The sequence below is a fragment of the Rhea americana genome, unplaced genomic scaffold (genome assembly GCF_003343005.1).
Source record: "Rhea americana isolate MKP2758 unplaced genomic scaffold, rheAme1 scaffold_178, whole genome shotgun sequence".
Lineage (NCBI taxonomy): Eukaryota > Metazoa > Chordata > Aves > Rheiformes > Rheidae > Rhea > Rhea americana.
Genome location: NW_028185905.1, coordinates 967,703 through 994,788, shown reverse-complemented (window position 1 = coordinate 994,788; position 27,086 = coordinate 967,703). Strand labels below are relative to the sequence as shown.

Here is a 27,086-nt window from a genome sequence, read left to right as displayed (position 1 = left end):
AGCTCACTTTCCAGTAAGGTCAGTTTCAATGATTACTTTGAGTAAGATCCTCTTATACATGGCAAATAAATATGTTTTTGTTGATTAACCCAGTGACCTAAGGAAAATTATTTTGTATACCAGACCATCCTGACAAAAGTATGAACCAGCACAGGAAGCCCCCTCTCTGCCCCATGCTGTCATATGTATCATCTGAGCTATGTCCTTTATTGCCTCGGTTTCACTACCTGATAGCATTTATTATTTTACTGAGTTCTGTGGACAAGGCTGTGGGAAGCACTGTTAAATGCAGCTGACCAATACCTGCTATACTGCAGCAAAAAGAATATAGCTTCCTATGGGGAAAGTTTTATGACAGTCTAGCCTCGATGAGAGTTGCATGCATCTAGCTAAAAACAGCTCTGTAGCCAACATTTAGGAAGCCACCTATCTATTACATTAGACCTGATGAGTATCTTCTATCAATTAAGGGACATAGTTGCATGTAAAAGACAGTAGAAACAGATTACTCTAACAGCCCTAACTCACATTTAAATCCAGAAAGGATTTTTGCTGGGGAAGAATCAAATTAAGATTACACAAGTTATAGGGCATAAAGCACTTCATAGTTTTAAATTTGTACTTGTTATATTATTGTAGCTTTCAATATGATATTACCATGAAGATAGGTTTCACTAAATAGAGCTGGTAACTTCCCAGTATCTGGGAGATGTGCTACATATGCTTACTAAATACACTACTAAAGATCTGTTGTATTGTCTATTATCAACATACCAAATGTAAGTAACAAAAGAGTTACAAAATTTCAGAACATTTGGAGTAAACAAACCTATAAGAAGTTTTTCATTTTATATACACACACACAAAGTGGTAACATAAGAGGAACACCATTATCAGCAGAGTGAAGGCTCAGAAGGTGGTACTGTAGGGCATGTTAGCATCCTTGAAGGCCCATGTGAAAGAAGGGGAACTTAGCCTTATTTAGGTTCAGTTTAGGATTAGCTAATTTAAGTTTATAAATTAATAAAAACTCAGTTTAATCAGAGCAGGTGTTCTAAGCAATTTAGTTTTAGCTGTACTGATTCAGTCAGGACATAACTCAGTTTACTTTAGGCTATTCTAAAGTATGATTGGTCTGATTCCTCCTGTATTTCAAGAGGTATTAATTAGAGGAARGCAGATAACTCAGTCTAAGGATTAGACTATACCACAAGGACTTTACTGGCACAGTTATACCAGCCTAGTTAGTGGTAGAGCCTCTTGTCACAGAGGGAGTCCTTTTTTCCAGCACAAGTTGTATTTGTACATACACATTATTTTGTATCCTAGTATGTACAAACTAGGAGGCTTCTTTCTGTAGCTATATTTGAGTAGGGGGGAAGAAAGAACACCTCATCTCCCACTTTGTGTTTCTAACAGTGTTGTACTGACAAAACTTCTGGTTTAGACAGTCTAACATAATAGATTTCATTAATCTAGATAGAGCTTCAACTGTACTCAGCATTTATTACTTAAGATACAGGGCTGAAGGTGCTAGAACAGAGTCTAATACAAATATATTTATTTCTTACCCAACATGGTAGAATTTTGCCTCATCCATTGTAGTTTTCCTCTGGGTGTGCTCTTCTGTAGCTTACCTCTCACAGCTGGTATTTTTGAAGCATTCACTACTTCAGGAGAGATTGGGCTAACTTGGGTTAACAGAACTAGCTTCTGTATTCTCCTTTGTATTCTTTATATTTTCCAATACCCTTTYAAGTATCCTTTCACGCTGGATAAGGCTACCTCAGTTGCTTTTCTTTCCTTCCCTTCCTGGGAATTTCTCTYACTTTACTATCCTAGGGGAGCTCATTTAGCTAAAGCAGACTTCCTTTTATATGAAATAATGATTTRGGGCTGTGATGTTTGGTCACCTGATTCATATCCATCACCTGGGAGGGAGATAAATGCTATAGGTAGGCTTAAGCTTAGTTTCTTTTAAAAACATGGCTAACTGTAATACATTGCTTATACTGCAGTGAAGTGCATATTTTATAYATAAATATATATGTCTTAGAAATGTTAAGACCTTCTGGTAGAAAATAAGAAATAAGTAAAGAGAATTAGTGAAGGCTAGTTATGAGTAGTAGTAATGTGAGTCACAATTATACTGTTTCTATGTTTGTGGAACAAAAGGATAATATTGCCTGCAATTTTAAGGTTGTTCTTCTGAAAGCAATATATAGGAAGCTAAGGAGATGATTTATAAATAGAAGAAATATCTATAAGAATGTCAAAGGTACTTACAATCTTTGTGTACACTGGATTTAGATATATCACATTGATTAAATTACCTAGCTCGATTTATTTGACACCTTCTTAAACTCCTGTTGATAGTGAGCAATTGTAGTTAAATCAATTTAAATGTGATTGGAAGAGCTTGCTCGTTTTGCTTATCAAAACAGGACCAATGAATATTAAAATAAGTAAACAATAAAATCAATGGAATCTTGATACTCTTTATTTATGTTCTTAAAAGTATAGATTTGGAAGAAGCTTCTGAAGACTTGAATATCGCCAAAGTGATATTCTGAAGCAACTCTRATTACTGGAGTTAGAGCTCCTGAGTTTTGTATTGCTTAGGGACTGGAAAGCTTAGTAGTACTCCTAAGAAGTAGTATCTGAGAGCCATATTGGAGAAACTGAATATGGTATGGTTTGGTTTGGTGTGGCGCAGGTATGGTTTCAGGGGAAGCAGTATCATACTTGATTATGCTGCTGAAGTTCTTCAGAGATAATTCTTTTTTTGATAGTGGATTGGTTTATTATCTATCTGGAAAATGTTTGCTAATGTTCAACCTCAGAGATTAGTTGTCAATACAAAAGTGTCTTGAATCAATGAACATAACAGAGTTCCATACCATAAGAGAGTTTAAGATTAGGAAATAAACTTTTATCATCAGTGGTCCATGCTTTCAGAGTTAAAAAGTTATTGCATGAGGACTGCTCTTCATTCTTTCTCCTCTTAATGTATTTTCTGTTCCTCTTCTTTTATTTCAGGTRCAGAGAATAGTGTATGATTGTTCATGCACTCTTACGTATTGTTATTGGCAATTTGAAAGGCTCTGTGCTTTCATTTATGGACAGCTGATATCTTGTCAGAATTAGCAGAGTAAAGAGCTTCTTTTTGTTTGATGGTTTTATTTTTAAACCAAAGTAACTATCCTGATCTGATGTTATACCAGCTTTTCAGAGTGTTGTTGAGTTACATCTGTATTATAATTAGTGTGGAGCAGTAGGAGCAGACTTACAGAACGAATCAGTTGGTACTGAGGATTTCACATGTGCGCTGTTTGCATTTCCAAAGTTTTTAATTCAGTCTGGTTCTGTGTCTGTTAGTAGTTGAAGTATATCTTCCAGTTTAGTTTCTTCCAGAGGCATCCAGTGTCTGAGCATACCTGGAGCACAATAAATGGGGATAATCAGAAGATTTGCTTCAAAAGCTCAAACCAGATCCAGGCTCAAAAACTGATGTAGATGCATCTTTAGATATGATTTTGCCTTATGAGAAGGCAGAAAATGCCATGCCACTTGCAAAACTTTTGTTAATCTCCCTGTGAAAGGCGTGTGAAGCACAGGGCAGCTGGGAAGGGAAGGGATAAATCTGTGTAAAAAGGCTGTGAAAGGAGGAGGGTTAGAGCCTTCAGTCAGGCATCAAACGACAGAAACAAATCAAGTAAAACCTATACAGAATTTTCTGAATATGTAAAGGGATGCTTTTTTCAGCTTTAATATGAATTCCATAATGTAGCTCTCTTTTAAACTAATTTGGCTGTACTTTATTTATCCTCTGTGCTCAAATAGAGGTTAAAAAGCTAGGTTCTGATTTTTAGTATGAAAGACTAATAAGGATGAGGAGAGAATATTTTTAATTTTCATCTTTTTCATTTTAAAGTGAAAGCTTTTAAACATTATTCTAAAAGAGTGACCCACTGTTGTGTTCGTGGACAAAGATGTTAACCAGTTATATGGGCTTCACTTTTTTTTTTCCCCAAGCTCAGAGTTATTTTATTGCCATGTTGTAAGTATCACAAATGAGGATTCTTCTTAACAAGGTGGTCATCTGTTGTTTCTTGAACAACAAAATRTCTGTTTTTCCTTAGGTTTGTATCCTTTGGTGCCCTCAGCCCTCTCTGACTCTGATAGTACCTCCAGACTCTCCACCCACAGTATTCCAAGGCCCCCCACCTCCAGTCACGGTACCTCCTGTTTGCTCTACCTCCTGGTGTGCAGTAGTGCCTGCTGCAGTTTCGCTTGCTGGCTGACTAGAAGCAGAATGCATGGTTGCTTGCTCGCTGCCATATCTCTGCAATTAAGTTGAACGTTGTTTTCAGAGGTGGGTTAGGAAAGGAGGCGAGATGGAGAGTATGTGTGTGCAGCCTGAATGGATATGGTGTACAGACTTGGATGGTGGCTGTCTCTCACTCACTGGGGATGCTGAAAGTGTCTGTCGTAACTACATAGCTTCTGATTTTCAGAAAACTCATAGGAACTTTGTATCTTTGAGACTTCTCTCCCTCTCTCAGATTTGATTGATATTGGTCAGTGGGATCCACAGCTACCGAGGGAAGACCGACAGACAGGCTGATGTGGACAGTGCAGTTGTATAAGCTTTACTGTCTCTAGAAACCAGGCTATTTTAAAAAAATCAACAACTGTATTTGAAAAAGCTTACCGATGTTTGTGCTAAGTGACTAATACTTACTCTACAAAGAGTACAATGAGTGAATGAAATACAGGGCATAAAATAATGTTGCCTTGAAAATTAGTGACCAAATGATCTTGGTAAAAATAACTTATGGGGGGGGGGAGGTGGAAGACAATTTCAAACCTGAGTTGTTTCAGTGATCATGCTGACAGAGCAGCCTCTCAGTTGGTATTGGAGCAGCCAAGACTGGTTCCACTGCAGCCTGGGATGGTCTCGGAGCTGCTGTGGCCCCGCTAACTGTGGTTACATCAGTAAATGAACCAGGCCAGGACTTGTTTTCTGGTCCTGAGAGCAGGTGACATGACACAGGTTGCATCCAGACAGTTCAGTGTTCTTCCTCCAGATCGGGGTCATCTCCTCTGTCCTTTCTGCTGGGAGCAGCGCTTGTCCATGACCTCCCTTGAGCTGTTCCTGAGCCCTGTCTGGGAGAAGGCTGTGCCTAACTGTACCGGAGAGATTGCTGACAGTTAAACAGTTGTGTTAGGTTATATAGCTCAACACAGGCGATCATGATGCAGTGCTTTAACCCAGTACCTTGGACTTACTGGTTTACTGCTACAGAGACCCCAGTCCTTTCCCTTGCCACAAGCTGGTTGTCTCTATCCCACCCTTTGTTCATACGATTCTGTGCTGAAACATTTTGGTTTACTAAGCTAGCCTAAAAACATAGCTCAATGGAGAGTTAGCTGGCAGCCCAAGCTACCTTGGGGAGGGTGCAGGAGTACGGCAGTAATTAGACTGGCTTAAGCTGCCATGGAGCCACAGCCTGTTGGAGCAGTGACCTGTGTGCTGAGGGTGAGCAGTGGGGAGATGAGGAGACCGGTGCTGCTCATGCCGGCTGCTAGTGAAAACTAACACTGGCAAAARCTAGCGCCTTCCAGCTTCAGGCAGAACCCGTGGGGGAATGAACAGCCGGAGTGAGTAGCTGGAGAAAACGTATCACTGAACTACGGCTTGTCCTCCTTGTTTTTCCTTTAGTCATAATGAACACTGAAAAAGTATTCACTGAAGTGGGAGGGATGTAGAGGAGGAGGTGTGGAAATTAGAAAGTGTGCCTTCTATTTACATTAAAACATTTTCAAATATCAAGAGCGGTCTTCCATGATTTTGCTACATTGTTTCTTCAGTGCTTCTGGTGACATGTGTGTGCTGTCACATTCATAGAAAGCACAAAGACAACTTTCTTTCAAGCATTTCCTTAGTGTTTAAGTTAATTACAAAGATTAACAAAACCCAACATTTTAAACAATTTGGCACCCTTTCACCTTCATTTGCTCAATTCTTGGTTTCTGCTTGATGATGATGTCACATTTTCACTTGAAAGGTCTTGTAAGACTTCAAAGAACCTTTGCTTTTCCCCTTCCTGATATATTTTCCAAAGAAAGCAAATTACTCAAACCCCACCATCACTACCTTTCCTGCATTTTTATACATGATATACTGTAGTGAACATATCATTGTTTAGTAGCCCTTGCTACTAACTAAAGTTACATGATGTGAGTGAGTGTGAAGCGATATGTTGTATGCAAGTATGTTTAGAATAAACAGGAAACTTTTTAAATGAACTTCACGTATTTAAAATTAAAAGGTTATTTGTTAAAGTGATGGAGATAGGGTAGGAAAAAATTGAAAGCAATTAAATTGTGAAATAAGTGAAATTTGGAGTAGAATTAAAGAAGATAGAAACATTACAGAATATATGAAGATCAGTTTTGTCTTACAAAAATCTACATTGGCGCTGATGAAATGTGTTTGTGGTAATTGTATTATTGCAGTATTGTTCAGACACCTCATACAATTTTCCTCTAAATAGCCAATGATTTTTTTTCCTCATGGATTTTCACCCATGACAAAATAGGAAGAAAACATTTAACCAAAGAAAATAAAATGTGTAAAAYAGTATTGTTGCAATGAGATCAGATAGGTACATTACCTGAAACTGATTTCACTTAATTTTTTGAAACTGAATGACATTCAAGGTCATGAATTCTCAATATTTTAAAGTTATATATATTAATATAATATCACTCCAAGATTACTGAAGCTCTTGGGACTTTAGCTCTTGTTTTCATATCAGTTTTAACTTAGCTACAGGCACATGTGGGCATGCACATGCACAAATTAGGAAATTAATCTCACAGTAATCTCTCAGAAATTTATAAGGATGAGATTTTCCATCAAGAAGCAGGCCAAAATGGACTATGAAAAAGTTAGCTTTAAATCAGCTTGTATATGTAATGATGAATGTTTAGTTTTGAATTTACATGGATAATAACTGATTTAAAAAAAAAAAGGATGTGATGACATTTTTTCCAATTTTAACAATGGTGTCATGATTTTTTTCCTTTACCAGGAAAGCCATGTGCAAAATGAGTGTAATGATAGCCCCTTACTAGGTAGAGAGCATGATTTTAAATTACTCTGAAAGATTATGAAGTTATGTAATTGCCAGGAAAAAATATTTTCTGGGGAAATAAGGATCATATTCTCATTTTAAGAGTTTTTATCCCACATTAAAAATAGTCTGTTATTGTTAAGGCAAAGGGAGCAACCAAAAATCTTATCTACCTTTTAAAAGGTAGATAACACACCTGACAAAGTCCTGTGGAATATGTGGCTTCTGTTTCCACAGAAGGCTTAAGTTAAAGCAGAGCAAGTTTAGTTTTTTTTGATGAATTTAAGCAAAATGCAACTCCCTTCTCCATGTAGACATTGCAAAAACTACTAGCTTTTTATAACAAACACCAAAGTTACTTCATGGCTTCTGTAGCCCAAGAGAAAGTTATGTRCAATAAAATAAATAACCAGTTAGTAGTTTTCTGAGGTCAAAGTTTATCCCAACATCCTTGAAGGTCTGTTCAGGAAGTGTTTAGCAACCTGTCTGTACCAGGGGTTGTAACAAGAGGGAGATGACTTCCAAAAATAGGCTCTCTGTGTGCCCAGCAGCATGGATTAAATGTCTAGGGAGCCTAATGTGTCCAAAGACAGCTGGTCCGTTCCAGGATCTCGACAGGAACAGAGCAAGTTCTAGTGGAATCTGTAATCCACTCATTTAAAAGTCAAGCATTGCAAACATTTATTTCAAAACATTTTGGCTATTGGTGAGCTCCACAATATCTGAAGATGACTAATGTAAAATTCTTATCTTGGCAACATAAGAGATTGTAAATAGTATCATTTTTTCTTTCTGCTGTAACAGATTTTTGAGATTTGTTTTGAAATTAGTTGTTCTACAGCTAATCCACGTCTCAGCTTTCCTTTGTTGGTTATTAGTGTGACCCAGACTACAACGGAAGAATCAATTACAAGTGTGTACCCTCAGTCACAAAGGGAAAAATGTCTTGGCCAGGAGGGAATAAACTTTCAGTTCCAAATGCATATAGTATAATCAAAACAAAGCCTTGCTAGCAAAGCAATGGTGCCTAGAAATATGATTGTTAGAGCAGAAAAATAAGGTAACAGAAAATCTATTTTGTGTTTTGGCCAATAATAAAAGGCCTTCTTCATTCTTTGGCAAAATCTCTTTTAGAAAACATTTATTTCAAGGGAGATACTTAAACACAGAAAGGGTTGAACTGTAGTGCATAAGCGTAAGACAGACACAGCGAGGAATCGTGGTTAAAACAAGGAAAGTAAACCTCGGGCTGGTGTGGTTTGTTCAGAATGAAATGGCTGAGTAGCCTGAAAGATGTTGGGGAAAAAGAAAAAAGACTTTCAGTGAAATAAGGAAAATTTAGTAGTACTATTTGCATTGCAATTTTGATAGTTACAATTGGTGACTTTTTTAAAATGAAATTTGTAGGGGGGGTGTAGATTTATCCAGATTTCATAACCAGACAGAATACGTGGATAGCATATACTATGTGTTTTGCTGTTCTTATAAATCATTGTCTTTTTATTTTGCTCTTACCTGTACCGGCACTACTTCTACATTTCTTTGAGTCATAGTTTCCTGGTTAGTAGTTGTCTCTCTAGGAAGTGGTTGCAGAAAAATGCTCTTGAAGGTTTGAAAAATGTGACAAGAGTAATATAATATGTTGCAAACAATGAAGTACATCAGCTGGAATAAAGTGTAATTGCTATAATTTTCTAGGAAAGGAGTGTTAGTTGGTTGAAGAAAGGCCAAGAGGTTTTGAGGGGGGAGAGGTCTCAACACCTCTGAACTAACAGAAGTGAAGGAAGCATTTCCTTGAAGTTTATRAAGTGCTTTGAGACCTGCCTGGATGAAAGACTGTAAGTCATTTTCCTTGAGTGTTTTGAGGCCAGACTGGTATATTATTATTTGTTACATATTTTCTTGCCCCATCAGGGACAGACTTGTCGCTTTGTTTTTCCATGGGTTTCCCATGGTGACTCAGGCTTCTTTGTGCAGTATCATAAGATCTAACATTTCTTGAAAGCATCACTAGTACCACGTAAATGAACTTCAACCAGCTCAATCAATGCATCTTTTGAATGGGATTCTTCTTAATACGTGAAATCTGGGTCACATCACAGTAACGCAATGTGCTGATGACATATGACTCGTAGTGTTTGTTTAAGAGGAATAACAGTTCACRGCTTTATGTGAATTGATGACATGTCCATACTATCTGCATTTTAAACAGGACTGATAGACCCTCTTGCTTGAAATCTCAGAAGAAGAGTAAAGAAGTTTCACTGTCCTGTAGCCTTTAAAAAAGTGTTTGGAGAAATGCCGTGGTAACAATGCAAGAAAAACAACCTGGTTGTTAAAATCAGAGGTATCCCATACAGTTTTGTCAGTACGCTGTATTTTGCAGTGTGAATTTTTCATACTGGTCATTGTCTCCATGGTGGCAAAAGCTCATGTATGGGCATGATTATTCCAAGAGAAGGGAGCTTTCTTGGCTTACTTTTGTCAYTTGGAGAGAAGTTTACTGTGACAGCAGAAAGAAATGTTCTGTCCACATATGCTGTGTTTACAGTAAGAGACTAGTATAATCTATAACCACAGCAGCTCTATTGTGTAAAAAAAAAATGTTTAAAGTCCCAGCATAGCTGGCAGAAGTTTCATCCTTTCCCTTTCTCTTATTATCTCACTTCTTAAAAAGAAGCTCATAGTATCTTCTGCACCACTGTAGCCAGTAGGCCAGAAAGCTGTCTCTGGCTCTATAGATGCTGCTTCTGAGGCGTTGGGAAGAGCGAGACATTCTGTGAAATCCAGTGAGGATTTACAGTGTATGTCTGATCTGTCTGGGAAAGACTTAGGCATACAGAAATTGATGAGATAGAAAAATCAAATAAATAAATAAATAAATGATTTCTCACATRATGTATTCCTGTCACTCACCAAGTGACATTCCTGCAGTGTGTTTAGTTGTCTTAATCCTCTAGAGCTCTTCCGGTATTCAGATTTGGAATATATAGCTTTCAGTCATGGCAATCCAGTGTTATTACCAGGAGCCAAATTAACTTTAGAAGTTGTTCAACACTATAATTTTAAGTTTTCATGCCAGTTACATCTTTCTWTTGTTCATCACTGTTGTTCTTTTACCATCTTTAAGTTTCTCCTGTATCAAAAAACCTTAAACCTTTTAATTATACTTGCCACACCTAAATTTCTTTAGTAGTTTTGTGGAAGAGTAGATACAACAGTAGTACCATATGTGGTGGGGAAATAAATCATCATTAACTGAAAATTGTATAGAGATATGTTCTGGTTTAGAAATAGGAATCATTCACCGGAATGTCTTTCCAGTAGGTATGCTGTACCAGTGCCACAGAATAATGACAATATTTGCAGGGTTGTGAGTTTGACAAYTTAGTGTGTAGGAACTCAGAAAAACCAAATGTATTTCAGCTGTAGCTCTTTCAACTGTTTTTAATAGCTGCTKCTTTACTTAATTTTTCCTAGCTCACTAATTGTTTAACGAAACTTGCATTTTGCCATGTTTTTTTCTTCTAAAGAATGAGTTTCAACATTTAAACTCTTTTCTTTCAACTGATACTTTCCTTTTYTTCTTTCTCTTTCTGTTTTATATATACATATATGTAGAAGGAATTTGGGAAAGACTTTTTTTTAGGAGTTTAAAGTATGATATGTGTGTAATGCAGAAATATGGCTTCAATTTTAAAATGCTTAGTATATATGCTATTAATGGTTTCAAATTCATGATGCTGTGGTAAGACTTTCGTATCAACTTTACAGGGWGTAAAGAAATGACATTATTGCATAGAGCAAAGATTTTAGGAGCTACAAGGTCTTAAAAGTGAATCTACTGAAAAAAGAATTGAAGTATAGAAATTCCTTGGAATTGTTTAGTGTAATCCCACGTGCAATGAACTGTAGAACGGTTTTGACGTTGGTCTTAATTTACCTGCTGGATGCAAACATGATAGCAATATAAATAAGTCTTAACTAAATGTGGCTAAGCAAAATGTTTAGTTCTACAGTAGTTTAGTCAGATTCTTAGTTGACTTTCATACTATGCTGAAATTTGGATAGTAAGTGTGTAAGGAAGAAAACTCATGTACATGTTTAGACTTGATTATTTTGACTATGTTAAGTATTATAGTTTTAGGCTTGCTTCCGAAAAGAAACACAAATAGAATTCAAGTAAAAACTGCACACTGCCAAATGTATCAAGCATTAGAAAAGCAAACTTCTGTCACTGAGAGGATTGTAAGTGACTGTTGCTAAGTCCATTAGAGCTATTTATAACTTGAGGCTTGATACCCAGGATGTGAAATAAGCCAAAGAACTCTCTGGCAATAGTGTACAGATGAGTTGAATGGTTCCTTGCTGGATAAATACATACACAAATTGAAAAACATTATATTGGTTCCTGCTTTGTCTATTTAATTTTTGTTGCTATTCTAGAAAAGATTTGGTAACTTGTAGAATAGCCATTTTAAGTAATATTTTTGTTCTCAAATTGGAATTCTGCCAGTATCAACCTTCTTTCTRTGTTTTACAGCTATTTTTCTAATTCTTTATACAAACATTTGTTTTTAGCATAATTTTGTTTAATTTGTGCTCACTTAATGTCAGTCAGTGATTTCTCACCAGAATATTTTTGACTGCCGAATTGTAAGTCATATTTTAGGATGTTTGCCAGTTTTTCAAAATGTATAAATAACATGTTTTAATAAATGGAGTTTACATCTTTGAATGTACTAAATTCCATTATATTTTTATTGTTCATTTACTTAACTCCTAGTTCACCATGATAAATAGTTATCCATTGTCAATCAAAAATTTGAGATAGTGAGCTGTTACTCTCTTCTTGCTTTTCAGAGTTTCTTGAACTAGATAATTGAGAATTAAGAATCTAATTTTTTGAGTATATAAGCATATGCATATATGTATGTTAGGAATTGCTGAATATTTGAATTTTGTGAAATACACTCTTTCCAGAGAGCTCATTGCACTCTTGACTGAGAAGTCAGTTTCTGTAATTAGATTAACTTGAGATTCTCATTTACCATAATTTGAATGCCTAAAAAGCATTATTGTACAGAAAAAGTTTAAGAACAGCTGTGCTCAGGCGAAAAGTTTGGTGTTTAGAAKTAGAGTACTCTCTCCATATGCTGGAGGATGACATTGGCAGATGTCATGAAGATCAGAGAATTCCTGGACTGCAGTTGGTATGGTTGATTGCATTCCGTAGTGCTTGCCTCTTGCTTGGTTTCACGCACATACGTGTGCACACACACATCTGCTATATACCTGTTTGCTCTGAGACATTAGGGCCACCTTGAATCCTGCGCTCTTCTTGTATCACAGTGAGTACTCTGGAGTGCAGCCACTAGACACTCCCAGCTTCGCATGGTCCATCTTTTCGACCTCTCTCCTAAAAGTCTGTTCAGCTTTCCCAAGTGTTTCAGTTCAGTAGGCTGAGTGACATCTAGCTAGTCATCTACTGTGGAAGCATCTATACCTCAGTATAGATACCGCAGTCTGTTCTTTTACCTGTGTGACCCTCCCACCAYGTGTCAGGATCTGTTGCTACAGGAAAAGGACTAGAAGGTCCTGTGGGCCAGCCTCTGTTCTGACTTAACTCTACAACGCTGGGGACTGCAGCTCAGAAATCCCTTCAGGGGCCATGGGCTCAGAGGTGTTCCCGGTCATGGTACAGCTCACAGGTTCTCAAAGCAGAAGTCCATTCTGTGGCAGCAAGGAGAATCTCCAAGATCATTTTCCTCAGCACTAATTATGTCTGAATAATTAGTTACATTTTCTTGTACATGAATTTCATCTGCCTTTTTATTGCATAATCATTTGTATGTTACGATCTTCTGTGACTTTTTGTTCACTTTTAGTTTTTAATTTTTTAACCGGTTCTGAATCGTCTCTAGACTTTGCCTCCTCACTGTTTGCACATTTTGTGAGATAATATGTGAATATTTTTAAACAAGAAAACCTGAGCAGGTCCTCACACAGATCTTTGGATGGGCCACTGAATGTCTCTCTTCACCTGTTTGTTCCTCCTCTTCATTTTCTGTCTTAAACAATTTGTCACCCATGAGAGGACCTTTCTAGTTATTTGATAACTTAGTTTCTTTCAGTGAAAGACCTTGCCAAGAGCCTGTGGAAATTCAAATATGAAGTGTTAGATGATTTTATTCTTTTACTGCTTGACCAACATCAACAGCTAGTGGTGTCTTACACTAGGATTTTCCTTTACAATTCATGAGGAATTTCCTAAGCACTTAACCTCTGTTTAAGTTGTGTTAAAAAAAAATTAGATTACAAAAGAGTGCTTAAAAAGTTAGGAAGTGCTGAAACTAAGGTTGTCCATTCACCCTTAATTTGCCCTTTTTGAATATATACTTGTCATTAAAAATTACGCTGTATAGCTTATGAATGCAAGAGCCAGTTTAAGTTCCACAGGCAACACTGGTCCTGCTTTGTTTATTTTTTTTACTTGCTTTTGTGTAGCACAACGTTGCCTGTCAGCATGGACTGTGAGCAGGGTTGGACTCTGCGGAAACGCAGGGCATCCTACACTGCAAGCAGGGGTGGGATGGGCACCCGGGGCAGACCGGGAGCACCAGTGCAAGCTGGAAGCAGGAGGGCCAAGCCCAGCTGCACRCCTGCTCTGTTGCATGGACGTTCATTGGTTCCCTTTAGAAACTGATTAAACTGGCATAAAAATTCTTTCTTTTTTCTGATTAGCTCAGTGAGCTAACCTGGTCTCTGAGGAGGCAGACAAATTCTGGCATTAGYGTGTGGGAAAGAAAGGAGGAGGGAGCAGGAGCAAACCTCTAGGATCTCTCATGCTATAATCTTATACCATACCTTAATTTCAAATAAAATTCAGATTCTGGTACCTTTGATAACTTTGCTSTAATCATTGCATACTCTTGTTTCTTTTCTCATATGTCTTTTTGTTTTTCTTCCACTTTCACCACTTCTTGACTTCCCAATGTCTCGGTTGCCTGTTTCTCTAACAGCGGAGTGCCTACCAGGCCTGCGAGGAGGTGGGTTGCCTCTTTCCTCTAGTYCTGTGCCAGGCTTCCAGGGGCCCCTGGCAGGCCAGGAGTGATTGCAAACCAAAATGTTTAGCCATTCTGGATGGCATGGGGCAGTCTGTTTAGGGTGTAGGAGACGTGAAGGAGCCTCACGTGCTGTGGCTGATGATGCCCACTTGAAACCAGTGGAAGCTGGGATGGCTGCAGTGTTCACGGCTGCTGTCTGTGCTCCCGCTCTGCCCCCTTCGCTGTCCTGGAGATTGCTGCCTGTGGCCTAACATGTCTTCTTGGAATAAACAGATTAAAGAATTTGGGGGCTTATAACCAAATCTGAGGCCACTTTCAGGAAAAAAATAATTCTTCAACAGGTTGATAATACTGCTAATAAAATTCTCATTTAAAAGCATGGGTGGACTTCSATGAAGCTTCTCAGAGAGCTGTAAGAATATTTTTAATGTGGCAAAACAATGTTATTTTTCTCTARCTTCATTCCAATAAATTGCTAACTATTTAACTTGAAGCATTGATACATATAAACTATTTGGTTTAAAAGTTTAAATGGTCATTTTTTGTCTCAGGCTTAATTTCCTGCCAGTGTTGTGAATTAATTCATCTCCTACATAAAACAACACTGACAAATCATAACTGTAATAGTCCATTTTTCTGTCATCAGTATAAATAAAATTTTGATAATTCATGCTAACCTAAAAAACTTTTTAACCCACAAAAAGTTGATAAAAACAATGCTTCCCTGAATATTTCTGAAGTAAAAATACTTGATATATTTTAAGGTACATTTGGGCCATTAAGTGAATTAATGTTTGATAATTTCTTAAATATTACAACTAGGTCGGTCCTTCTAATTTATATAGAAGTATAGTAGGAGCATATGTCTATTGCTGTGAATTCTTTCTGCCATAAATCACAAAAATAATATTAAACTGGCGGCAATTCATGAGAAAGAAGAGTCAAGGTGTAACTTCTGGTAATGTGTACTTATTTTAGATTTTTGTATAAAAATGGTATTTTTATTTATTTTTGTAGTGGCAAGGAATAGGAATAGAAAATTAGATTAAAATATTTATTTTCTTCATTATTTCCATGCATTACTTTTTTGACATACAGTATATTCTTCTAAACTAAATGCAGGTTTTATTGTAAGTGTTAATGGAAAAGCGTACTCCTATGAACTTTAAATTYTAATGCTTCTGTTACTAGAGGGTGCAAGATTGTAAGGAACCAATTTTTATAAATTTAGGCTACGGTTCCTGTTTTTTTTTCCTTAAATCTCAAATGTCAGTCTACTGTTTTCATAATTACTACAGTCATTTAAAAATCTCAACTTGGCTTTTTCCATTCTGTAGTAGTTGTTGTATTAAGTACTGATGGAGAATGCTGAACAAGTGTGTATAAAATCCCCTGTTCATCAGCAATTAAAGCAAATATGACATGTTTTTTATATATATATAGTATATTGAATCCTATAATGTGTTATGATGCATATCACATTATAGGATAAGCATATGCTTTTCCTTTTTGTAATCTTGCTTAATGTTGTGACTTAAACTAGGAAATACTCACTACTCTCTTAGCAGTATTTCTGTGCATTACATCTCAAATGAATTTTGTTGCTACTTTCTCTGCTCCTGATCCAGCACATGCATAATTTTAAGCACGAGTAGTCCCATTCAGGTCAACTCAAGTATGAGCGTCAGTCAGCTGAAGAAGGTGTATGCCTCAATCCAGAAAAGCAATTTTATTTATGTGCAAATTTAAGTGTACCAGCAGTCCAAGTGAAGGTTGGAGATTAATGGGACATATTCTCTGGAATGGCTTTTCACTCTGCTCTTGCATGAGTCTTTCTCCGGTATAATTTTATTCCCAAATACAGTTGTATTGAAGATCAATCTTGGGTTCCTTTGTTGAATGTCTATATCCTCACCCATATTTAATGCATAGTCTTATTTATGATTTCTTATTCTGTGAACACTTGACACCAATTTAGATTTATACCTTATCCCAAATGTGATGTAGAGCCCTAAAATAAAGTATTTTAAGGAACACAGGACTGGAAAGGACTGCCTAGGTCACTGAGTCAGTCATTTGATGCTGAAGACAACAGGCACCATACAATCCTTTTCATCTTAAAAGCAGTTAGATTTTTTTGCTCCCACTACTCTGACTGGAAGGTTATGCAAAAACCTCATTGATCTAATGCTTAAATGTATTCTTGGATAGCTTATATTCATTTGTTCTTTTGCCAATGATATGCCTTAACTTAAATAGCTTTTCTCCTTCATTTAAATTAAGCCATATGTATGTGTGTGGGGTGTGTGTGTGGATGTAAAAGCTCAGTGCATCAGCACAGTGTCAATATTATATAATTTTTTGAATTCATGATCTGAAACTTAATAAATTTATCCAATGACTTAGTGTTCTTGTTTCTTCCATTTGTAGCTTTACATGTGGTACACAGGAAAATGAGGCTGAGAACGCGGAAAGCTTCTCAGCAGTCAAATCAAATTCACACGCAACGTGCTTTGAGGGCAAAGAGGAAACATTCAGAGGTGGAAGAGAGCTTACCTGTTGGCGGAGGAAAACCACAGAAAAATGAAACTGGCTTATTGTCTTCAATCAAAAAGTTTATTAAAGGAAGTACACCCAAGGTACACCTCATTGGTTTCTTTTATTTTTCTGTTGAGTCATATTCACTTAAATTTGATAAAAATACTTTTACTAAGGATAAATAAAAGCATGTAAAAGGTTGATGTTCCTTTGGAAGCACAATGTTTTTGTAAATAATTGGAAAGCCAGAAGTGCCTATGATAGTTTTGCCAGATAATGGATGTTTAAATAAATAAATAAATAAATAAAAGCCCACACAAACTAGCAAACCCTACTGGAGTCAACTGTAGATATATTTAAAACAATCCAATAAATTATAGGATTTATTACTAAGGTATTTCTTTGTGAAAATGTTGAATAGTAAATTCAGTGTATTTTTATGTTCTGGTTCAAGGATTCTTTTGAATTTGGAATTATCTATACAGGGAACTAAGAAAAGCAAGTCTGTAAGCATAATTTTATTGTATATTTTTAGCATTCCTGTTGGAAATTTTGTAGGATTCCAACAATCAAGAAAGGTTGAAAGTAACATACTCAACTGTCTTGGAATTGATACGACTACACAGTGCATTACTGCAGTGAATGTTGCCCCCACCTAGTGGATCAAATTTAAACATTGTCAGGGCTAAATCTYTTCTGTCTTGATCCAGACAGAAATCTGAACTATACTAATCTTCACATTTTAAAACCCATTGAAAATATGTTTTGAGAATCATATATATTACTTTGATAGGCTGAATGTAATCTTTCAATTGCTTCAGAAACCTTTTTTTTCCTATAAATAGTCCAAAAAACTCCTTTACTTACTCCCAACAATCCAGATATTGAAATAATGTAACTGTAAATTTTAAAGAATATGTAAGAAGTTGTGATAATATTAAAACATACCTCAGATGAACTATATGGTAAAAAAGAATTATGATTTAAAATCAGAATCATTTTTTGTTGTTTAAATATTGAACAAATCTTAACAAGCTGTAGTCAAAATAATTTTAATTAAAGTAACAGTGTATTCTTAAATTGTCAAAAAAATAGTGAAATTTAATCTTGAATAGCATGTGTTCATTTCTGTCGTTGAAGTATAGAGATASAGATAATGAAATAGTTCAGTAAAAGTAAATGGTTCAAACTGCTTACCTTTTGTGTTTCATTAAACTAGGACAATTAATCTATGTTACATTCTAGCATCTGTAATACAGCACAATAGTGCAACATTTTGACTGCAAAACCACTGCAACAAAATGCTGAAATCTAAGCAAAACATTTTACATTGGAATTTTAAGATAAGAGAAATATTTCTGTTTTTGTTTTGTTTTCCAAGATTTTGTTAACTTTCTTCCTTCCCCTGTTCTCTTCCTCTCCCACAAATTTGAATTACATGTTGTTCTTTTTTTTTTCTGGACAGGTTTTTCAGTGTAAAATGTCCACATTTTTCTCATATTTCCTTTCATGTCCTCTCCTGTGTCTGTAGCAAGACTTGGAGTGGTTCCAGTGGCATTAACATGGCATGATATTGATACTGCTGGGCTATCTTCCAAAGCGCTAATGACTTAACAAAGTAGTCTTGTGGTTGCCATGGGAACAGCAGAACTCTTAGAGATAGGCTATGTGTATACCTTACATAGTAGTTCGTTTATGGGTATGTTAAAATCCAAATCAGGAATGAGATTCTATGGATTTATGGCAACGGATGTATTCATACCAAGATACAACTTTAAAATACGCCGATTTTGATGACAGTCTTAATTCAGTTAACAGATATTTTAAAGATGGCTTACTAGGAATATTCCTTAAACAAACAAAACCTAAAAAAACATTAGAGATAATCAGTTAGAGAAGATAAGAAACTAAGATGTCGCTATTGAAGTGTGGATGATGACAGGGCTGATCTTGAGTCTTTTGCTGACTCACAACCCCCATTCAAGTCAACATTAGTATGAAATACAAATTAGTGTTTAAAGAAAATACCAGAATCAGAGTAACAAAATGATGATCTAATAATACTACAAAAACAGATGCACATATAAGTTCAGGAAGTACTATTTCAATTTKTAAGTTTTAAAAATGGAAATATTGTAGAACTTGCTGCTGTAAGATACTCTGATCTTTTTTGATTTTTGAGTTCTAGCAGTATGATAAATTACATTGACTTAGCAAGTGTTGTCATTACTTGTAGTGTCAGTTTAGGCTATTCATTAATATGGGTATCATTTGTGAAAACAAACAAAAAGCTAACAAAGCATGCATGTTGGTGTGACATTGCCATGTTCCTTATGGCACAATTAYTGATGATAATTGGTTATATTGAACTGAATAGATATAATTCAAATATAACTAATTATACAAATATATTTATTATATACGTTTGCAATAAAATCTTCAGCATATAAGTCAAGTAGAACAAGAGTTTTATGTAATTTCATCTTTGAATTCTATTAACAAGCCACTTGAACTCTGATACTGTGGTTTGTGATATTGTCAGGCCTCCTCTTATCTACTGATTTATGTTCACATCACAGAAATGTTTATTATTGCTCCAAGTCTTACTCATTGATTGTTTGTTTTTCTTGTAGTCCTGTCCATTGTTTGTTTTGTTTCCTTTTTTGTCAAACATTTTTTTAGAAATAGTAGAGTTTTGGCTTTTGTTGTTGTTGTTTTGTTTTGCGAAAAGATGYCTGCAGTTTGATTTCTAGCTTTTTTAATGAATGTAATGCACTTCAGAGGTGCAAGATTGGCAGTCTTGGAGACTAAAGTCCTTTTTTTCACAGAGGTAGTACAAGGAGGACACAGCAGTGTGAGCTTTCCCACARTTCCTTGATAGATCCTCCTCTGGAGGAACACTTCTAAGATGAAAGGGCAGTTCAGGCTCCAGATTTACTGAATTCTTTGTGTTCTGCTTATACTGTCAGCCTGATTTCCTGTTCTCATCGTGAGTTTTGTAATGATTCTACACCTGTCTCCCATAAAGCAGAGTGAAGCACGTTCATTATTTAAAGGCAAATGAATTGCTTTAAGAAGTTAATACTCTTATTTTTTTCAGTGTTGAATTTGAATTAATGATATAGAAAATGAAATACCGTACTGTTCTTTTATCAGTTCAGTGAGCCATCTGTCTTCTCTGATTATATGAATTTGTTGTATGTACAATAAAATTAATTGTAAGTGATAGGAATTTGATTGTTCTCACAAAGATTGTTGGTCAAGAAGATACTGCCATTAGGATGCTTTGGGGACCACTGGTGTTCCCGTGCATTGTATTCTGATACGGATGTCAGTGCATTCCTGTGCTTTCTAGTACTTCTTTTAGCTAATTTAGTCTTAGCGTGGGCTTTAAATTAATTTTACTAAAGGATCTGCATGCTTTTTTCTGGAGCAAGCAAACTGATTTCCCTTTTCGTTTTAAAGATTTGAAAACCACTGCTGCAGAAAGGTACTATGGTAATTCTAAAATTGAAATTTTAATTAACTTCAATGTGCTCCGTGGCCTTGTTGTTATTTTGATATTTACTTCTATTTATTTTGCATTGTCTCACACTTCACATTTCAATGTACTCCAAAAGGTCATGCTTTAGATTTTAGGTTGCTATTTTATTAAGATGTAGTAAGTGCTTTTGGGAAAAAGRGGGAGAAATCTGTCTTAAATATGTATGCCTACACATACACTCATGCACAAAAAATATGCAAAAATATCTGGTTCTACAAGAGCTAAATCATTCATGTAAGTGCCACACAGGAGAACAGTCATTTACTTAAAGGTAAGAAGAATAACTGGGTTATAACCCTTGCTTTTAACATTTTTAAGTTCTCAATTTTGTCAGATAGTATCCGATATGGATTAAATATTAGCAAGTATTATATTTATATACAGTTCAGCAAACTACATAGGGAGATTTATGGAAAAATTTATACTGGATGTGCAGTTTACTTCTTGTGTATCTTAACAAGCAGAGAAATCAGGTTTCAGATAATTTTAGTTGTTGTATTTCTRTGTTTCTCTAGTTCCTCAGTACTTAAATGTTTATAAATCAGTTATCCAGTAAAATAATATTTACAGTTTTTCTACAACAAAAATTCCAAGTACAGTGTTGTTTCCTAGTACTCTGCTGCTTACCTTGAGTTGTGTCAATTTAAATGAATTTAAAATTCCAGCTGGCCAGGTATGAGTTGCATATTGTTTGTCTGGAAGTGGATATGGATCTTTTATGGAGCTTTCCCTAACAGCTAACATCACCTGGTGGTATTTAGTGGAAAAAAGAGGCACTTTTCAGTATATTTCTTTTTTTCCTCCTTTTCTGTTTTAAGGAAGAAAGAGAAAATCCTGCAAAAAGAAGTAGAATTGAACGGGATATAGATAACAACTTGATTACATCCACACCTCAAACAGGAGAAAAGCCTAATAAACAGATCTCTCGAGTAAGACGGAAAAGTCAAGTAAATGGAGGTCTGTAAATATTCTAATCATATGTTATTACAGTTGAATGGTGATTCAGTACTTACAGCTGTTTACTAATAAAGGACATTTTTTCAGTGGTGGAGGATTATTAAGAGTTTGTGATTGACCTCAGTGAGAGCAAGGCTGAGCTAATCATAGCAAAATAAGATCTCCAAGACTATGAATACAAGCTACAGTGGACATATTTGAGAAATAACATTTTATCTTTGTATGAACAATTTRGGTATGGGACAATAACTAGCTATTTTGGAACTAATTTAACTATTTTTTTTCCAATAAGCCAATGATAATTGTTACTTGATTTAGCTCATTTTCCATTTTCTTACAAATGAGTGATATATTTCTTCAGCATGGTGCTAATAATGCCAGGGTCGCGGATTCRGTCCCCATACAGGCCACTMGTTTGAGGGTTGGACTAGATGATCACCAGAGGTCACTTCCAACCTTACCAATTCTATGATTCTGTGAGTCTCTCCAAGAAATGTAACATAGGACCTTTGTGGAAGTAACCAGGTATCCTTAGATATTAAAAGCACTTCTCAAAGTCATAGACAGGTTTCTATCACAGAATCATAGAAAAATTTAGGTTGGWAAGGACCTTTAAAGGTCATCCAACCACCTCATTGTGAAAATTATTTTCTGAGTAGCTAGTCAGGACACACACAGATACTTCAAGTATTAGATAAAACATTCAATTACATTAATAGTGTAAACAGTGCTTCTAAACCTAACTTAAACTTTCATTAGACTTTTTGCCTAAGGAAACAAGACTTATGTGATTGTGCTGTCTGTATTCCTTCATTCTCCATTCTCCCATTAGCTTTGAAATACATTGGCTAGTTCCAACCAAGTTAGTCAGTGAGGTGGAGATCTTAGCAATTTTATGTTCCCACAAAATTTGTAAAACTGGTAACTATGTAGATAACAGAGGTCCAGGTTAGTGACTTCAGTGATGGTGAGATTACAGTGTGAGGAAGTTAACCTGTTTGACTGTTGTCAGATGGTTACAAGGATGTATAAGGATGTCCATGTCACATGACTTCAGGGGAATCCTCTTTTCCAGTATGGGCTACTGTTTGTTAAGACTTTTTGCCTCCTGGAGAGAGAATGGATATTCACTCACTTGTAGTGGGATGCATGCAGACAGTGCTCGAAGAAGGAAGAGAGGCTATTTACTTAACCAAAGTTCTTCGAGGTATGCACATAGACCACACTCAACCCATTTTATTGTTACAGTAATATGAAGTTCTTAGTTAAGATATTCAGTAATAGTAAGGGCACTGAGTTGCAGCTGGCACAGCCCATGTTTTGTRTAAGAATGCTAAGATGTGTGAAGTACTTGGTGCAGCTCCATCAGGCTCAGCTGACAAAAAGGTTCTCAGCTCATGTGCACAAAATACATTCGCTTAATTCCATATGGACAGACATCTCAAAGACTTGTTACTGTTTAGTACATAACTTCTCTTTCATTCCAGCTTCAGAATTATGTCTTTTATTTCACCCATGAGACAACAATTTTAGATCTAGGAGGTACATTAGCGTATGTGCACATTTATAGAAAATCTTGTTGTGTATTCTGTTAATTGCAATATGAAGATTTATTTAATTCCACATCTTTTGTTATCTATRATAATAAACTAATTATTTTAATTCAGATTTATGTGTGTGTCTGTGTATGTATGTGTGTGTGTATATGTATATATACACACACATATATATGCAAAACAACTAACTATGGACTTGATTTTGGAAGTCTAGAGGTTCAGCTGTTGGAGTTCCACTGACACCTTTTCCTGTTTCAGTCTRCTGGAGTCCCACTGACACTGACATCTGTTTGTTGTGAAGGGCGCACAGCATCTGAAAGTCTGTCTTCCATCATCAAGCCTATTTAAAGGATTTAAACTTATTATTAAACTTACTATTAACTATTATTTGTTAAAGTATAACTTACTTTTTATAACAACTATTGCTTGTGAATTTAAAGTGATTGCTTAAGACAGTGTGGAAAATTAGCATCTTGTTTTTATGTTGATACTGAATTCCTAGTTTAATGAAATACTCAATTTATCTGCCTATCAAGGAGAATTATGAGCAACAGTGATGTTTCCTATAATGGCGATGATAATAAAAGAGAGTTTGTAACTCTGAAAAACAGAAGCATTCTACTACACTTCATGCTTTTTCTTTTACAGAAGCTGGAAGTTATGAAATGACAAACCAACATGTAAAGCAAAATGGGAAATTAGAAGATAATCCTGCTACTGGAAGTCCCCCACGAACTACGTTACTGGGCACCATATTTTCTCCCGTCTTCAATTTTTTCTCACCAGCAAATAAAAATGGTAAGTATGAATTTAAAAGTCAATAATGTTAAAACTAGGACCTTTTTTTTCTTTTTTTTCTTTTTTTTCTTTTTTTTCTTTTTTTTTTTTTTTTTTCTTTTTTAGGAAAAAAGCTATTTTTAGGTAACAGTATACTTTTCCTTCTGATTTAGAGACTAAGAGTTACTGCTGTCAGAAAAAAAAGGCCTCCTTCCTAATTCTTATAAGGGTGGCTCTTTAATAAATTTTTATATTCATTAGTACATTTCTTTCCAGGTATAAGCACTGTACCTTTTATTAAAAAAAATGAAAAACTGGTGCAGAGTTCTTTATCCCAAACACATTTGTCATAGTCTTTTTTTTTTTTTTTTTTTTTTTGTAACCTGAATCAAATAAAGCCATCTACAGTTGTTCTGAAACATATTTTGTTTAGGTTTAATAATGACTATAGTACTCTGATAGGTAACTCATCTTAAAGGTAATGACCAAGCGTTTATTGAAATCTTAATTCAGGAACATCAGGATCAGATTCTCCAGGACAAGCTGTTGAAGCTGAAGAAATAGTCAAACAGCTTGATATGGAACAGGTAGATGAGATTACTACAAGTACTGCAACATCAACCAATGGAGCAGCTTATACTAGCCAGGCAGTGCAGGTCAGATCTACTGTCAACAATGGTTTAGAAGAAGTGGAGGAAACAAATGATCGTGATCTGCCACCACTTACAGGTAAGAAATGTGTGTTTTCCTTCAATTCAAATCTTGAAGCTGTACGTAATTTGGACTCTTAGGAARATGCTACTAGCATTTTGTATAAATAAATATATCATACTTGCTTAGGCATGCCAAAAAATAGTAATACTGATTTTAATGTTTAGTAGACAAATCTCTTTTATACACCAAAGACAGTTTTTGCAGGCAGGTCTAATCCATTTCTAATATAACTGAGTTGATCTCTGTAAAATTTGTTCAGTTTAAAACAGTGATTCCAGCAGTATGGCATCTTTATTAATATTTAAGCCACTTATCTCTGCTTGCATTAGGAATGCATGCCTTTGATTTGTTCATTACAAAAGAGAAATTTGCAACATTTTGGTTTCTTGTAATAAAACAGCATGGTGAGGTCAGTAAGAAATACAGATCTTGCATTCATTTTCCAGTTTTCTTCAAAAGATTCACSACACTTTTTGTCCAAAAAATTGTATCCCTAAAATTCAGCCTCACCTCTTTGTGAAAGGCCAGCATCAAATTACTAACAGTTATTTAGACCCTCAAAATTTTGGTATTTAAGTAGTACTTAGGTTTATGAGGTCTCCTATCAAGGGAGTAAATTTTGCCCCAAGTAAGGTGGCTGTTGTGTGATCCACAGGTCCAATACAGACCTCCCGATCAGCACAGTCAGTCTGCAGCTGATTCCCTGGGGCCTTTTCCTGGAAGGGCTCCTCAGACATGAGGTGAGAGTGAGCTGCAGACTGAATGAATCATGCTTGCTTCTTAGAGTTAACTTCCTACTTCCCATTTTCCCTGTTACTCTTCCGTCACACAACCAACAGGTGTTCCTTGCGTGACAAAAACATCCTAGCAGATGATGAGATCAGCTGGTGGTGTGACTGGAGTGTGCATCCAGGTTGTTCACATCATCGCAGGTTGTGTGGATGCCTTGCTGTGTAATAGGGGCGCTTCCACTTTGGCCAGAACATGAAGTACTGTGGGATGACGTGACATCAAGCTGTCAGATAGTTTTGTGAGAAGCTATGTAGCCCATTTCAGCTGAAACATGGGGCATTGCTAGAGCAGGGCTGAAGGGGGACTTTTYCACTGTTGTTTGAAGCACTGCTATATCAAGTGCAAATTTTCACTTTTAAAAACTGCTCTAATAAGACTAGCTCTTGTGGKTTTTTTTGTTTTATTTTTTGTTTTGGTCATTTTCATTGAATTTTAGCACCAGTATCTCCAGACAGTGGCTACTCATCAGCTCATGCAGAAGCCACCTATGAAGAAGACTGGGAAGTCTTTGATCCGTAAGTGTTAATATTTGTACTGAAATACTAAATTGATCATTTGGGGTATTGGTTTAAGAAATCTTTATTTGAGTTGATACATTTTCTTATATTATATTAATGAATTCTGAAAGCTCTTAAAAAAAAATGTGTATTGATATTGTAGTATTTCCTTCTTCAATTTAAATTATTAATTTCTTGTGTAGCCTTAATACTTAAAAGTACTTAGCTGGGTTACAACATCACCAACTAATGTACATACATTTCTACAACTAAATCGGTATTCTTTTCAGATATTATTTCATCAAACATGTTCCACCACTAACAGAAGAACAACTTAACAGGAAGCCAGCCCTTCCACTGAAAACGAGAAGCACACCAGAATTCTCATTAGTTCTAGATTTGGTAAATATGTTTATACACACGTATCAAAATTAGGGGGAGAGTTAAGTAGCACTAAATTGATTTTGTTTGTTGCTGAAATTAGTAATGTTGTCTTTAAACAAAAAGACCTTGTTGAATATTAAAATTTTCATGATGGTTTATGTTAAAGATGTTCTATATAAAAATGTATTTAATAGTAGCAAAAATAGAATGCTTCATGTATTTGTTAAATATTTCACATATTGCTTCAAAAACAAAATTTTTCATCAGCTTGAAAAAAGAGTTACCTGTCCCCATACAGCTTTCCTAAAATGTTGTGAAAAAAAATTGTGGTATAATAAATATGGAAATTCAGCTTCACATGGACTTGTGTCAAAACTGACAGAGAATTAATCTTTTAATTTTAGGACATTCTTATTTTCAGAGGKCACAAATAAATTCATTTTCTTTAGGACTCTTGGAAAATACATTTCTCTTTAGAATCATTTCTTTAATCACTCTCTATTTTGAAGGATGCTTCAGACATAGCTAATAATGTCAGGAACACTACTTTGTCGTGAGCAATATAAATTGGCATGTCCTCCAGTGATCCTATGAATGGATAGATGGATGTAGATTTGATCTGAATGACAGGATGGCCTACAAAATTAAAATATCTTCTGGTAATTTTACCACTAGCACGCAATCCTTAGTGAAATTCTTCAGAAACTGCTGGAATAATTAAATGTGTAATTCTTTCTTAGAGCTCTTCTGCAAATCTTGACCAGTTGCACAAAACAAATTGCAAACTAAATAAACTTACCTTAAATGCAAACATCTACTTCTGTTTTCAACATTCTTTTCACAATTTTTTCTTACTTTAATATTATTTTTTAAATTTTTTAATAGGATGAAACGTTAGTGCACTGTAGTCTAAATGAATTAGAAGATGCTGCACTCACTTTTCCAGTCCTTTTTCAAGATGTAATTTACCAGGTAATTGGCATGCGTAGAAAAATATATACCTTTTTGTTTTGTTTAACATACAAATTCTTGCTGTTTATATGTCTATCATCTTGTGTAAAGAGAGAGAAATCCTGTCTGGCATTTTAACAGCTGTCTGGGTTATAAACTGCAGATAT

At 35.6% G+C, this 27,086-nt stretch overlaps 1 protein-coding gene across 1 annotated transcript in view; it reads left to right on the top strand.

Moving 5' to 3' along the window:
* Positions 1-27,086, top strand: part of CTDSPL2 (CTD small phosphatase like 2) — a 47,198-nt gene that overhangs the window by 3,805 nt on the left and 16,307 nt on the right. The window contains exons 2-8 of the mRNA XM_085301528.1: positions 16,640-16,848; positions 21,110-21,248; positions 23,453-23,602; positions 24,095-24,310; positions 25,524-25,602; positions 25,875-25,986; positions 26,854-26,940. Of these exons, the coding sequence (XP_085157654.1) occupies positions 16,663-16,848; positions 21,110-21,248; positions 23,453-23,602; positions 24,095-24,310; positions 25,524-25,602; positions 25,875-25,986; positions 26,854-26,940 (969 nt within the window). The 5' untranslated portion in view covers positions 16,640-16,662. The remainder of the gene's footprint in view (positions 1-16,639; positions 16,849-21,109; positions 21,249-23,452; positions 23,603-24,094; positions 24,311-25,523; positions 25,603-25,874; positions 25,987-26,853; positions 26,941-27,086) is intronic.